Source organism: Cetorhinus maximus, chromosome 16 (assembly GCF_964194155.1).
Source record: "Cetorhinus maximus chromosome 16, sCetMax3.hap1.1, whole genome shotgun sequence".
NCBI lineage: Eukaryota > Metazoa > Chordata > Chondrichthyes > Lamniformes > Cetorhinidae > Cetorhinus > Cetorhinus maximus.
The window spans coordinates 78806524-78821563 of record NC_135894.1 but is presented as its reverse complement, the minus strand read 5'-3'; the positions used below and the strand labels follow the sequence as shown (position 1 = coordinate 78821563).

At 45.1% G+C, this 15040-nt stretch overlaps 1 protein-coding gene across 3 annotated transcripts in view; it reads right to left on the bottom strand.

Moving 5' to 3' along the window:
* epha3 (eph receptor A3) overlaps window positions 1-15040 on the bottom strand; it is a 267227-nt gene that overhangs the window by 13708 nt on the left and 238479 nt on the right. For 2 of the 3 annotated variants that reach the window (XM_078560154.1, XM_078560155.1), the window contains exon 16: window positions 1859-2014. The exons of the other annotated variant lie outside the window; for it this stretch is intronic. In XM_078560154.1, the coding sequence (XP_078416280.1) occupies window positions 1859-2014 (156 nt within the window). The remainder of the gene's footprint in view (window positions 1-1858; window positions 2015-15040) is intronic. 3 annotated transcript variants of the gene reach the window in all.

Below are 15040 nucleotides of genomic sequence, written 5' to 3'. Positions count from 1 at the left end.
CGGAGTACAAATGGGCTATCCTTATATGGCAGTGGAAATGAGAAATGGCAGAAAAAGCCAACACAGGCCAGCAACGACAGGCCAGTCAGTTTAACTTCAGTGCTGGGGAAACTTTTAGAAACAATAATTCATGACAAAATTAATAGTCAGATGGACAAATGTGGCTTAATTGAGGAAAGCCAGCATGGATTTCTTAAGGGAGAATCATATTTCATTAGCTTGTTGGAGCTTTTTTGAAGAGGCAACAGAGAGAATCCCAGAGATCCAGGTTAATGCTCTGGGAACCAGGGTTCGAATCCCACCCCGGCAGATAGTGAAATTTGCATTCAATAAAAATCTGGAATTAAAAATCTGATGATGGCCATGAAACCATTGTCGATTGTTGTAAAAACCCACCTGGTTCACTAATGTCCTTTAAGGAGGGAAATCTGCAGTCCTTACCTGGTCTGGCCTACATGTGGCTCTAGACCAACAGTAACGTGGTTGACTCCTAAATGCACTCTGAATAAGGACAATTAGAAATCAGCAATAAATGTTGGCCTAGCCAATGACACACACCCCATGAACCAATAAGAAAAGACTTTAGGAAAGATGTGAAGGCATTGGAGAGGGTGATTTGCATGAATAGTGCCGAACTTCAGTCATGAAGATAGAGTGGAGACGTTAGGACTGTTTTCCTTGGAGAAGGGAAGGCTGAGAGGAGATCTGATAGAGATATTCAAAATCATGAGGGGTCTGGACAGAATGGATAGGGAGAAGTTATTCCCACTGGTTGAAGGATCGAGAATGAGAGGGCACAGATTTAAGGTAATTGGCAAAAGAAGCAATGGAGACATGAGGAGAAACTTTTTCACACAGCGAGTGGTTAAGACCTAGAATGCGCTGACTAAGTGTGGTGGAGACAGGTGCAATCGAGGCATTCAAAAGGGAATTACATTGTTATCTGAAGAAGAACAATGTGCAGGGTTACGGGGAGAATGCAAGAGAATGGGACTATGCGAGTTGTTCATTCTGAGAGCGGGTGCAGACACGATAGACCGAATGGCCTCCTTCTGCATGCAACAATTCTGTGAACTTGGTGTTCACCTGACCATCAATCAGGCCCAAAATGTTCCTTTACGTACAACTCAGTTCTGTCTTTCTCAGTTTACTTAACTGCTGAATGATCTTTACTTTGTTAATTTCAGTTTATTCTTTCATGGGATGTGGGCATCGCTGACAAGGCCAGCATTTGTTGCCCATCCCGCCAAACCATTTCAGAGGGCTATTAAGAGTCAAACGGCATTGCTGTGGGTCTGGAGTCACATGTAGGCCAGACCCGGTAAAGACAGCAGATCTCCTTGCTTGGAGAACACTAATGAACCAGATGGATTTTTACAACAATCAATAATGATTTCATGATCTCCGTTACTGAGACTAGCTTTTCAATTACAGGTTATTAACTGAATTTAATTTCCAGCTGCTGTAGTGGGATTTGAACCCTTGCCTGAGTCTCAGGATTATCAGTCCAGTGACATTACCGCTACATCACTGATGCCTCAGGTATCACATGAGCGAGGTATCGATTGATTCCAATTCTTTCCAGCACTGCACATCCTTAAGCAACGACATCGGCTTGCCTTGGTAGTAGTATTTCAATCATTAAAGCCAGATAGGAAGCCTCAATGGTGAAATAGTATCTAATTATCTTGAGTTTAGTGCTCTAAGATGCTTGCAAATTCAAAGTTAGTATGACACTAGCAGTCGGATGCATGCATTCCAGTACTCAAGTCACTTATAGGCTCTAGCACTTATTTCTACAGTTTGTTTAACCTCTTCAAAATGTTGTACTGTCACCGAGAAAGAAAAAGTGTCTTACTCTGAGGCCAATTTTGCCACCATGTCGCAGGAGCTGTATCCTGCCCCCGTGAAACTATCCTTGTATTGTCCCATCCGGACACCGTCAAGCCAGTCACCCACGGAGCGGAAAGCTGTAACGTCTGTGTTGCTCCGGTCAAGCAGCAGATTTGATGGCCTAATTGGAAGGAAAGCAGGAAGCCAGAAATAAGTACAGAGCATCATGTGTGAAAGCAACAACTAGTAACAGCAGGGATTTCCAGGTTGCATGCAGCTTTTCAGCAAAGCCATGGAATTTGTCTGTCACTCTTGACTTCATCTGCTCAAACTGTTAGATATAATTTGATGGACCACTGCAATCGCCAGGTTTGAAACTAGCCAGTTTGTGCCTGCATTCTACTGAAGCAAAGGATCCAAATGAGGACATTAGCAATATCTCAGGACAGCATGAATTTGAAAATAAAATATGTTTTTTGTCTAGCTATTGCCTCGCTATGGGCATAACTGGGATATGCAATAGGATAGGCTGGGCCCTGCCCATGGAATTATCCATTGCCTCCAGCTGCCCACTGTGAATAACCAATAAAGATGCAAAAACCAACCTGAGGCAGTGCCACCCCGCCAATATTTTTGTTGTTCACTATAGACCCCTTGACTCTGTAGGATGTTGTAATTGAGAACCTGCTTCACAACTTGACAACCCCAACTGACCTCTTCAACTGAGACTGGAAATTTGATAGTGGGCCAGAGCGGACTGATATTAACCCTGCTCAGTGGAAGCCAAATGAATGGCCAAGTAAAATGGACACAGTGACTTATTTCCTCCAATCTTAAAATGGGTTGCAGCACTAATTTACTCTTTTAAGTGGTGAGTGGGACATCTGATGGAAGCTATAAGCAGCCCTTCTTTAAATATGTAGGAGAGGCAATGATTAAATCATTGGAGGCCAAACAGGGAAGCCATTTTGGCTTCTCCTCCAGGCAGAAAGCGGATCTAGCAGGGGGCCTAGAAAAACTATATTTTTGTTTTGTTACCTTATGAGCTAGGCTACACTAGAAAATTTTGGGCATCAACTGCCCAGGACTTCCTTCCCCCTGTCTAACCTTGATACCCTTACCTGAATGCCAGGAGCGTTTCAGCCTCCCATTGCCCAAAATCTTGCTCTCGCCCACCAACCAGATAGCATTTACCACGGTGTTTGGGGGGCAGGGGGGGCGGGAGACTGGCCAAGGCCTGTGCAGAGAGGTCCTGGGATTTAAAATCTCTCCTGCTTCACCCTGCGGAGGGCCGGAGGATTTAGCATTTGTCTCGGGGTTCACCCACATGACCCCCACCGGAAGTTCATATCCATTCTTAGGTCTCCCACTCTATGGCACATGCACATTTCCTACAATCAGTAGCAAACTTTTGCTTTACCAGATGTTGCATTCTGCATTAAAAAAAATCAAGGACAATTAATGAAAATTAACGCAAATGGCAATGCCTGGGAGAAATGAATTTCAGGTTACTTTGCTATGCATTAAAGGTTTGTCTATTGCTGTAGGTAAATAGGGACAGAATTTATGATGGAAGAAATTTATTCCCTTTATAAACATTTTTTGTTCTGTTCCAATGAAAAATGTGATATAATAAGGAAGATAGGATCATCCAAATGAAATAACTGACTGCAAGTTCCTAGTAAATTGTGCTATAGATTTTTGAAGCTCAGAGTTACTTTTTCATAACATTCATCACTTAACACCATGGGATCACAAAGTAATTTATTCTTATTATTGGCTCGCCTGTGGCTCTGTTCATGGTAGGTTGAATGACAAGCTGCATTGTAATGACAGGAGTTTACATGCAGAATGTAACATATTATTCTGCTGTAACACACTATCCAGCTGCTAAAGTGGAGCTGTGTTTAATGTGGACCATCCCTTTAAGGCCTTAATAGTTTTTGGCAGTAAACATCCTTGGGACAATTGCAGATTAATTCCTGTGGTGAAGGAAGTTTGGAGAGTGACGGTGTGTGTAACTGCCTGACTCCTGGTCACTTTGCAGGTGTACCTCAGAAAAATCAATTAACCTCATTGACCTGAGCAAGAAGTAGCTGCCTATCTTTCTCTTTCGTTTCATACTTCGAACACTGAGATGGGACATCCGACACTGTGACAGATGCTTCAAAAACTTTTACATGGACTAATGGGTCTCCCCGTTGTGAGTCAGCTGTGGCTCAGTTGGCAGTGCTCTTACCTTTGAATCAGAGGGTTATGTGCTGAAGTCACACTGGGGCCTAATGTTAACTCTTTGCAAGTGAGTTAAAATCTCACCACAGATTTGAAATGCAAGAACTTAAGGCTGACTCTCCAGTGTATTACTGAGGGAATGCCGCACTGTCAGTCTTTTGGATGAGGTGTTCAACTGAAGGCCCTCTCAGATGGACATGGATGATTCATGGCACTATTTTGAAGGAGAGTAGGTGAGTTAATCCTGGTGGCCTGGCCAATATTTATCCCTCAGTTAACATCATAAAAATAGATTATTTTGTCATTACATTGCTGTTTATGGGAGCTTGCTGTGCAAATATTGACAGACGCATTTCCTACATTACAACAGTAACTACACTTCAAAACTGCTCTATTGGTTGCAAAGTTGCTATGAGATATCCCATGGCCGTGAAAGGTGCTATTTGATGCAATAGTTTCTTTTCTTTCTTTGCTCGCAGTGAATCAGAGTGGACACTAAAATGCAAGGGGTGAAAACAGGCAACAGTGAATCAGCAGCCTGCTTTATACCACATCTGATTTTCTTCATTGGAAAGGAAAAGCAAGCTGCCAACTTGCTTTAAGCCTGATTTGCACTATTCAACCAGGATAGCTAAAGTGTAACAGGGAGTTAACACAAGGCTTACAGGAAGCACCAGTGTTGACCTCAAAAAGGGACTTCAGTTGACTGGGGTAGAAGGGTGATTGGCTTATGCAGTTCCACTGCAGGAAAAGCGAAAAAGATCTGGCAACAGCAATCACACACAAAATGAAGTTTCTCCTTAACAAAATGAACCTGCTGCGAATGAGCAATTATCTGTATATTGTCTGACAGCAGAGAGTTAAAGAGGTCTGTGTAGGTAAAAAGATAATAAAGACTACAGGATGCTCCTCATTTGGGGATTGCAATTTTCCTTGGCTTTCCGCAGCATTGAAAATTTGGAGTTAATCAATAGTCACCTCATTTCATGGACTAACATTACTGCAAATTTTCAGAACGTTAGCTATTACTCTCTGGAGACTGTAGATCAGGACTAAGAAATGTTGATAAAAATCAATGCACAGATTAAACACCCTGCATTTCCTACTCCTAATGTTTTCCAACATTCTCTGGAGCATTGATTACCCTATTCCAATGAAGGCAGAAAGGCAAGCCCAATACTTAAAAGAAGGAACCAGAGCTCACAGGCTCGATCTGAAACCTGCAGTGAGGTTCTGAAAAACACCTGCCAATAATCATTCATTTTTTTTGTAGTTAATGCTTGATTGTTCCCAAAAGTCAAGTATGAGCTAGTTTTACACAGTAATTATTTGCGCATAATGTTATGCCAGTAAATATGGGTTGGTTGTTATGGGGACAGTTGCAGATAAGAAATGATTAAATGTTATTCTTGACTGGTCCCAGGATGTTTGCGTACCATTTGGGCCTTTAGGCTGTTGATCACCATCAGCAGCCAGTTTGCCTGATTTTGGAGACTTAACATACATCTGGAGGTCTGATGTTACCCCCCTTCTCTCATAGATGTTTACAGCACAGAAGGAGGCCATTCAGCCCATCGTGTCCACGCTGGTCAACAAAGATCTGACAACAATAATCCCAGTTTCCAGTGCTTGGCCCAAAGCACTGGAGGCTATGGCAACACCAGTGAATATCTAAATACTTTTTAAAATGTTACGAGAGTTTCTGACTCAACCACCCTTTTAGCTAGAGCGTTCCAGACTCCCATCACCCTCTGGGTGAAAAAATTTCTCCTCAACTCCCCTCTTAGCCTTTTACCTCTTACCTTAAATCTGTGCTCTCTGGTTATTGACCCCTCTACTAATGGAAAAAGTACCTTCCTATCCACCCTATTATGCCCCTCATAATCTTATACACCCCTATCAGGTTCCCTCTCAAGTTTACGGCAGCTTACGGCTATCCTCCTCACTATTTACCACCCTACCAATTTTCGTGTCATCCACGAACTCCTTCTTCAAACCCCCAACATTTAAGTCCAAATCATTTATGTACACCACAAACAGCAAGGGCCCCAACACCGAGCCCTGCAGAACACCTCTGGAAACAGACTTCCAGTCACAGAAATATCCCTCTACCATCATCCTCTGCTTCCTGCCTCTCAGCCAATTTTGGATCCAACATGTCACTTTGCCTTGGATCCCATGGGCTCTTACTTTCTTGACCAGTCTTCCATGAGGGACCTTATCAAAAGCCTTGCTAAAGTCCACGTAGACCACATCAAATGCATTACATTCATCAACACTGCTGGTTACCTCTTCAAAAAATTCGATCAGATTTATCAAACACAACCGTCCCTTAATAAATCCATGCTGACTATCCCTTAATCCGTGTCTCTCCAAGTGCAGATATATTCTGCCCCTCAGAATTCCTTCTAGTAACTTTCCCACAACAGAGGTTAGACTGACTGGCCTGTAATTTCCTGGTCTATCCCTTCCTCCCTTTTTTAATAATGGGACAATGTTAGCAGTCCTCCAGTCCTCTAGCACCTCACCTGTGGCCAGAGAGGATTTGAAAATTACTGTCAGGGCCCCTGATATCTCTTGCCTTGCCTCCCTCAACAGTCTACGGTACATCTGATCCGAGCCTTCAGATTTATCCACTTATAAGGCTGCTAAACTCACTAGTACCTCCTCTCTCTCTATGTTAATTTCCTCTAATATTTCACAGTCCTCCACCCTGATGTCCATACCTCCGTCATCCTTTTCCATTGTGAAAACCAACGTAAAGTATTCATTGAGGACTGTATCCACATCTTCCAGCTCCATACACAGATTACCTCCATGGTCCCTAATTGGCCCTACTCTTTCCATAGTTATTCTCTTGCTCTTTATATATTTAAAAAGCCCCTTTGAGTTTTCTTTTATTCTACCCACCAATGCTTTCTGATGCACTCTCTTAGCTTCCTTAATTTCCTTTATAAGCTCCCCACTGCACTTCTTATACTCTTCTAGGGTTTCTGCCGTTTTGAGCCCTCGGTATTTACCATGAGCTTCTCTTTTTTTCTTAATCCTGACCTTTATGTCCCTTGACATCCAGGGTTCTCTGGACTTGGTCCCTCCCTTTGTCTTTATAGGAACATATTTGCCCATATTTGCTATTTCCTCCTCGAATGCCTCCCACTGCTTTGACACAGTTTTATCTGCAAGTAGCTGCCCCAAGTCCACGTGGGACAAACTGTATCTCATCATAGTAAAATTCGCCTTTCCCCAGTTTAGAACTTTTATTCCTGGCCCAGCCTTATCCTTTTCCGTAACTATCCTAAATCTAACTGAGTTATGGTCACTATCTCCAAAATGCTCCCCCACTGATACGCCTTCCACCTGCCCGGGTTTATTTCCAAATATTAGATCCAGGACTGCCCCCTCCCTTGTTGGGCTTTCTACGTACTGGCTAAAAAAAAGTCCTCCTGGATGCAACTTAGGAATTTTGCTCCTTCCTTACCTTGCACACTAAAACTATCCCAGTTAATATTTGGGTAGTTAAAATCCCCGACGATTACTGCTTTCTTATTCTTACACTTCTCTGAAATTTGACTACATATTTGATCCTCTATCTCTCCCTGTCTGTTGGGGGGGCCTATAGCACTCAAGCCAACAGTGTGTTTTTTATTTCTACCCATATGGCTTCATTTGATGTTGAAACCCGTGACCTGCAGCAGGATTGCTATCACGCCATGTTGGTGGTTTGTGACAGGATATATTCATGCTCTTGGGGCTGGATATTAGCAATGTGCTTTTTAAGTGTGCTGTTCCGGTCTGGCACATGGCAGCTGGGGGAGGAGGGGGGATGGTTGAGGGTTGGTGGGTTGGTGAGGGCAGAAGATTTGCCCCGATAAGTTTGGCATAAGCATGCTATATCAGAGATTATGGGCAGGTATAGCGGGCAGGCCCGGGGGTGATCGGGCCCTGACATGGATTTCATGCGCGGTGCAGCGCTCAGCACTGCCGGGGTGGGGGTGGGAGGAGCGCAAGCACGGAAGTGTGCGCATACGTGGGGGTGCGTGTAGTAAAAGCTCCTGAGGCACAGAGCTGCCTCAGGGAGCTTGAAGATTTTTAACCATAAAAATAAAGATATTAAAAATAATGAAAACACGTCCCCTCATGTGACTCTGTCATGTGACTCTGTCACATGAGCAGGGACATGTTAAATATGAGTGTAAAAAGTTTTTAATTTTTTTTTTAATCATTGGTCGAAACCTCATCCCACCTGTGGATGATGTTTTGCCAAAAATGCAAAGGCTGCTTAGCCTTTTCACCCACCTGCCAGCCAAATGGTTGGACGGGCAGCGAAAAATTTGAGTCAAATAATTGACTAAGGGTCTTAAAAGACCGCTTGATTGTCAGCAGGTGTGCTGCCGACTCCTGCGCGTGCCCGCCGATCAAAATATTGCACGAGTGCGCAATGACGTCGGGATGCTTGCCCGACATTGTTGCACGTCATTTTACGCTCGTTCGGGTCAGGTGCCCACCCGCCCGTCAAGAGAAAAATTCTGCCCTATATCTTACATTTATGTGGTCAGTAAAAATCTTAGGTGATTAAATGATGACACTTTATATAAATTAAAATGTTTCTCTCTGCTTCCTACAGAGCTAAAAACCTACACAATTCATAAAATGCCTCCTACATGTCATACACCAAGTGCTATAACATGGCATTGTTAGAATTTAAGATATGGCTTTGATGGTTCCTGCAGCTAGTGAAAATGATATTCAAGTGAGACTCACATATGGACCTACGGCTCCCTGACTAGAACACACAGCTCCCATCTAACTTCTGCCAGGCCTGGTATCTGTTTAGTCAGCAACCATCTGTTTCTTTATGTATTTTACAAAAAGGTGAAGGGATCAGTCTTAATTTCAAACCTTGCAACAAGCATTCCAGCTCAGTTATATACAACATGCATGTACAAGCACACATACATATATGAATTAAGTAACTAATCAAGGTTGCTACTTAATAAAGAGATATAGCAGAGATTAAAAAAAGATCAGTTGATTGCACTGGATGATGGCTTAATATATCTGTCAGTGGCCCATTAGCTATGCACGTTTAGGTTGTTTTGTTTACCATATATCAAACTGAGCACATATTGGAACATAATCCTATTGTCATACATGATTTCTTTGATGTCTAACTGAACTTAGGTCATCATCTTTTCCATATGTTGTGTCTGTCAGCTGTAGGATAATTATTTGTTCAGCAGGGTAAGGATTAATCATGGCATTGATTTATACCAGGAGCTCTCCCAGTTGGCTGCACCATAACTTTGGCAGCAGACTGGCAGAAACCCCATTTACGTGCTGTGACCAGGGTTTCTGCTAAACCTGCACTAATTGAGAGACACCCCCCCCTCCTGCCCACCCGACACTTCCTCACACCTGCCCTAGGAAACTCTGGTGCTGCCAAACTCATCAGATTTTAAGGATTATGCCATGCATTATGAAATAACTTTCTGCACTCCCTTAACATATCTCCACGTGGCCCTATCAGTAGTGGGAAGTTTAGATTGCATTGTTTGCCATGTGTTTTGTTTGGAATTTGCCCAATTATTTTAATGGAATTTTAACCGAACACATTGCGTTCACCATTAAAACTGCAGGGTGTGATTTCAACCCATTGGCCGTATGTTTTCATGAGATTTCACCCTGTTTGAGTGGTAAGAGCTCGAAACCGCTGCTGCATGCTGTCATTTCGAAACCTATTAGAAATAAACTCATAACTTGAAGATGTGTAAACGTTTGCAAAAATTTTTTGTCAAGAAATCTCTTACACTGGAGTGGAAATGGGCTTAACCTGTGAGAGAGAGAGAGAGACCAAACTAAGCACATAGCAAAATGGAGCAATAGCATCAATATTCAAGGAAAACCCTGGTCTGAATCATTTTTCGTTTCTCCTGACATAATTTTATCTGTAACATGAACACGAGATCCTCTTTCCAGCAGTGGGAAAATCAAGCTTACTTTATTATTCATAGGGCGAGTGGTATTGGTGTTTTGATACTAAAAATAAGTTGCTGCTGCTCCAGTCCAATTTAAATTTATTTACTTTTGCAGGGCACATTCAAGCCTGGAAATTCCAGTCAGCAATGTTATCAACATTCGCGCACTTACAGCACTTGCCTTTGCCCACCATTAACCACTTTATTACCAATAGCTTTATAAACATTATAGAGCAGCAGAGCGAGCAATTCCATCCTAGTGTGCCAAGGGTTTGCATAGTAACATTGCCGATTGTCATTTCTACCATTTACTGTTGGAAACCGGAAAATGGATGAAAATTTAAATATTTATAAATATTTATCTGTAAAAATAGACAAGGAAATTCAATAAGTCGATTTGATTTAAAAAGAAAACATCTTTTTGAATCGGGTAACTGAAAGGAGGGAACTGAAGAAACATTACCAAGTATACAGCGACTTAAGTGATCATGCTACTGATTACTGCAGTGAACTTAGACTCAGGCTGAAATTGTTTGAACTTATAATAAAATCTAAAATTATCAGCACTAGCATGCTCGGAGAGAATAGCATTCCCCCCACCCCCAACACCCACAACCCCCCAACAACCCTGCCCCGGTGATTGTAAAGATACTGGCTGTTTTTTACCTCCTGAGGGAGGACATCTGGACAATTTAGTAATCTAAAGGAATTTGGATCTGACTGTGAAGAGTCTGTGATGTCTCAGTGCGAGATCCCGGGAACGGTGGTATTCCGGAACAGTTGCATGCATCGGCATGTGACCCAGATGCCTGTCTGTGGCCTGGGCCATGCAATTTATTGGCTGGGTCATGAATCCTATTAATTCATACAGGAACAGACAAATTAGGTGTGTTTTATATTCTGTTGTTGTTATAAGCTGAGTTGCTGTCCTGCTGTTTCCTACCAGGCCATTAATGCCTTACATAAATCACCAATGCTAAGTTTCTGGTGGTGTTGGGGGGTGGGGGGTGGTGAGGTGGGGGGCTGTGGGGAGCTGGAAGCATAAACTAATTTTCTCTACAAGAAATCTCAGTGGTTACCTGAACAAATCTGCAAGATGTTAAGCACGAAAGGTTTTTAATGAGCTCAGTCTTCACTTTGAGTATCAAACTTTCACAAGAACTAAGCTTATAAAATGCAGTACATCTCCCACTAATGAAACTAACAGCCCTGAATGTATCTTTGTAAGAACATTGTCTACTCCCTGAGTGACATGAAAAATGTACCCTTTGTGCTAGATATCAGTCCAGCTTTACAAGTAAGCCAACAGAATCTGGCTCTGATAACTGAGCAGGTCCTGAAAAACCAAGGCCAGGAGTTTCCAGCCCCACCCACCGCTAGGCTTCTCCAGTCCCGACGAAAGGCAATGGACTTTTGGGCTGGCCCACCACACCCACCGTGGTAGATCCCGCCACACCAGGGCTGGAAAATCCCAGCCCAAGTCTGCAACTGATTCCTGATTTTACACCCCTCCACCCCGCCCCCCCACCCCTATTAAATTGGCTCCAGTTGAAATCCTACCTTCAACTGCCTCTGGAATTTAGCTGGCCACGCTGACAGAGTTTTACTGGGTCACTGATGGAATACTTCATGCAGGCCCTGCATTACAAGATAACCTCGGGAGAAAGATATTAAGGAGGGAGGCTTGTCCTTGCCATGCCCAGTGCTGGCATGTCATATTATGATCTTTCAAACAGTACTTTTAAAAACTGGATGCAAACAAGTTGTTAAGATGGCCGCTGAAAATCATTTGACTTTTAGCATTTAGGATACTGACAGCATCGAGTCTCCGGTGAATACCTAATTAACTATTGGCATAGGTGAGGGTACCTCACAGCCATCCGTGGAATTGTTTATGGCTTTGTTTAAGGATGAGCCAACACAAAAGACTATGGCCAAAATTTTCCAGCCCCATTGGTGCGGGCGTCATGGTTGGGGCAGGACGGAGTGGTGAGGGGGAACAATATAAGAAGGCCAAAAATTGATTTTACGCAGTCGTGAAATCAGTTTGCGATTGTCCGCTCCACCCGTCAATGGCTTGCCACGTTTCCCATCACCACACGTCAGGAACGTCATTTTATTACATTTGCATCTAATTGTAAGCCCTGCTCAGCGCAATCACCCCCCCACACTAGATCATCCCGTCATCCAGGCACGTCAGAGTTTCACAACTGTACAGAAGCAACATGCACCTGGCGACCTGAACTTCGAGGGGAACTCGGAGGTGAGTGCATGCAACCTTGTGCAGTGCTCACCAGCATCACCCATAGGACATCAAGGAAGAGGCGCCGTGCATTCGGTGTGGGGGGCCGGGCACGGGCAAGTCACTTTTTCCCAGCTGGCTTTCAGTGTGGAGCTGGGGCAAGGGCTCCAGTGCGGGTCAGGCCAGTGGGGTGGTGGGAGGGGGCGGGGGCAAGGCAGTACAGACCGAAGGAAGCACACAATCACATGCCGGGGGGAGGGTGGGTGCGTGGCGGGAGAGGGCAGGAGGGAAGTGGTCTCGCACTTGGAAAAGTTTGTCAAAAGTGAGCATTCTTCTGCAGCTGAGACTGTTCAGCAGCAGCTCCCTTGATGTGCTTGGAGTCGGGCCTCTGAAGCTTTTCTGCACACTCAAGCAATGCAAAAGCATGAATGTGCCACCAAATACTCCAGAACCTTTCACTCCTCAGGCACAGACAGCAAATTAATGTGAGTTTTAGGGGACGGCAGAACAATTGGCCGACTGGGCAAGTTGTAGAATCCCCTTGTGAAAGGTGGGCATGGCACAGTCACTGGTGGAGGTGCTCACAGCCCCTTGCAATGTCTTTATTCAGGTTCAGACCGGCATCCTTCATGGTTCAAGCTAACAGAGCAGCCCTGCAGTGCAGGTTAGGAGAATGCCTGCACCTAAGCTGAGATCACAGCATGCAGTCCAATGGCCAAAGCTGCTGCCAATCGGTCAACTGAAATGGGGTGGAGATGGGTGGAGTTTCGGACATCCAACGAGTGCACTACACACCGGTCATCCTTGTGGTGGCCAGCACTCTCCTGTATGTGTAAAGGGGCCTTCAGACTTAACCAAGAGAGGTTCTTAAGACACATACTAACCCGTGCACCCCTCTCTTTGATTCTGCAGGAGGAGAACATCAGGATCATGGAGCCTGATGACTTAGCGGTATGACTCATGGCTTACAGGGAGCAGAGAACAAGAGTGTAGCGGAGGCACCTGGCTCAGCAAAGGGGGGAGAACCCTCCTCAAGATGAGGAGGTTGCAGGGACGGCTACGTATGCAGCTGAAGATCCACAGAGAGCCGTCACTCTTGGTGCCTCGATAGACCCAGAGTCTTTAGACAGCGCCTGTCATTCCTGCAGATGACTGGGAACCACTGTCGCTGAAGACTGTGCATGGGAACTAGGTCAGCCATGTTTGCCACCTGCTGCAAGATTTGGTGCCACGGGGACATGGAGGGCATTCCACTGCCAGTGGCTGTGAAAGTGACCGTGGTACTTAATTTTTATGCCAGTGGCTCCTTCCATTCCATAGGTGACCTGTGCAGGATCTCGCAAGCCTCCATTCACAAGTGTGTCCAGGAGGTCACGGACGCCATCTTTACAAAGCCACAGAACTTTGTGCATTTCGCCCAAGATCAGGAAAGCCAGGAAGCAAGAGCGCTGGGATTTGTGCAGGTCTCTGGTTTTCCACAGGCACAGGCTGCCATCGACTGCACTCATGTGGTACTTAGATCTTCGTGGCAACAAGCAGTCAACTACATCGACCGCAAGGGCTTCCACTTGCTGAATGTTCAGCTGGTCTGCAACCACCACAAACACATCCATCAGGTTTGTGCACGATTCCCAGGGAGAGTCCAAGACTACTACATCCTCAGCAGGTCTCATCTTCCAGGGTCCACAGAGGCTGTAGGGTTGGCTCCTTGGGAACAAGGCCTACCCACAGAGGACGTGACTGATGACGCTTGTGCATCAGACTGCAGCAGAGTGACGGTATAACGAGGCTTATGCCACAACCTGGACTTTGGTGGAGAAATGATAGCATTTTAAAAACGAGGTTCTAGTGCCTCGAGAGATCCAGTGGAGCACTGCAATACAGTCCACTGAGGGTGTCACGCATCACTGTAGCTTGCTGCGCACTACACAACCTGGGACTGCAACGGGGGGAGGACTTGGCTGAGGAGGAGGTGGATGAGCTGCTTGTCTCCCCCGATGAGGAGGACATCGAAGCGGATGACGATGATGAGGTCCTCGACGGTGAGGGTGCCAGTGATGAGATCATTGCCAGATGAGGCAGGTGCCCTTGTGAGGCCCTTAAAGCCACAAGATTTGTGGAGGATGATGACGAGATGCAGTGAGGACAGTCCTGGCATCCTCACCTTGGATCTGTGAACGTTTGACTCCTGTGTGGCTGATGGCAGTGCACATACCCTCAGTGCTCAAGCTCATGTCATGGAGACGCAGTGGAGGCCCTAATAGTCGCTAGATTCCAGGAGGATGATGATGACATACAGTGTGGACACTCCATAGATCTTCACATCTGCCTCTGTGAACGTCTGACTTCTGTCTGGCTGAGGGCAGCTCACTTGTGCTCTGTGATCAGGATCATATAATGGAGACGCAGCTGTGAAACTTTAAATGCACCTGATCCTTTATCAGCCTTCAGCGCCTGTCCCCTTCAGGAGCACAGCATCACCAGTCACAGGTGCTGAAGAGATGGGGGGCTAGCCCCACCTTAAAGGTGCTGAGAGCACACAGAGAGAATGATGGAACTCTGTGACACCTGCCCACAACATTCTGGCAGCAATGACCAGCACCATCGAGGTGCAGGCATCACTACTGTGTCCAGTGAGTGTGAAGCCGGACCATCACTTTGGTCTGAAGGTTACACACTGCACAGGGAAGGGGCCCTGGAATGAGACACCCGCTTTTATCTTGTGCAGCAACCAAGGTTTCACATCTGAGTGACACGA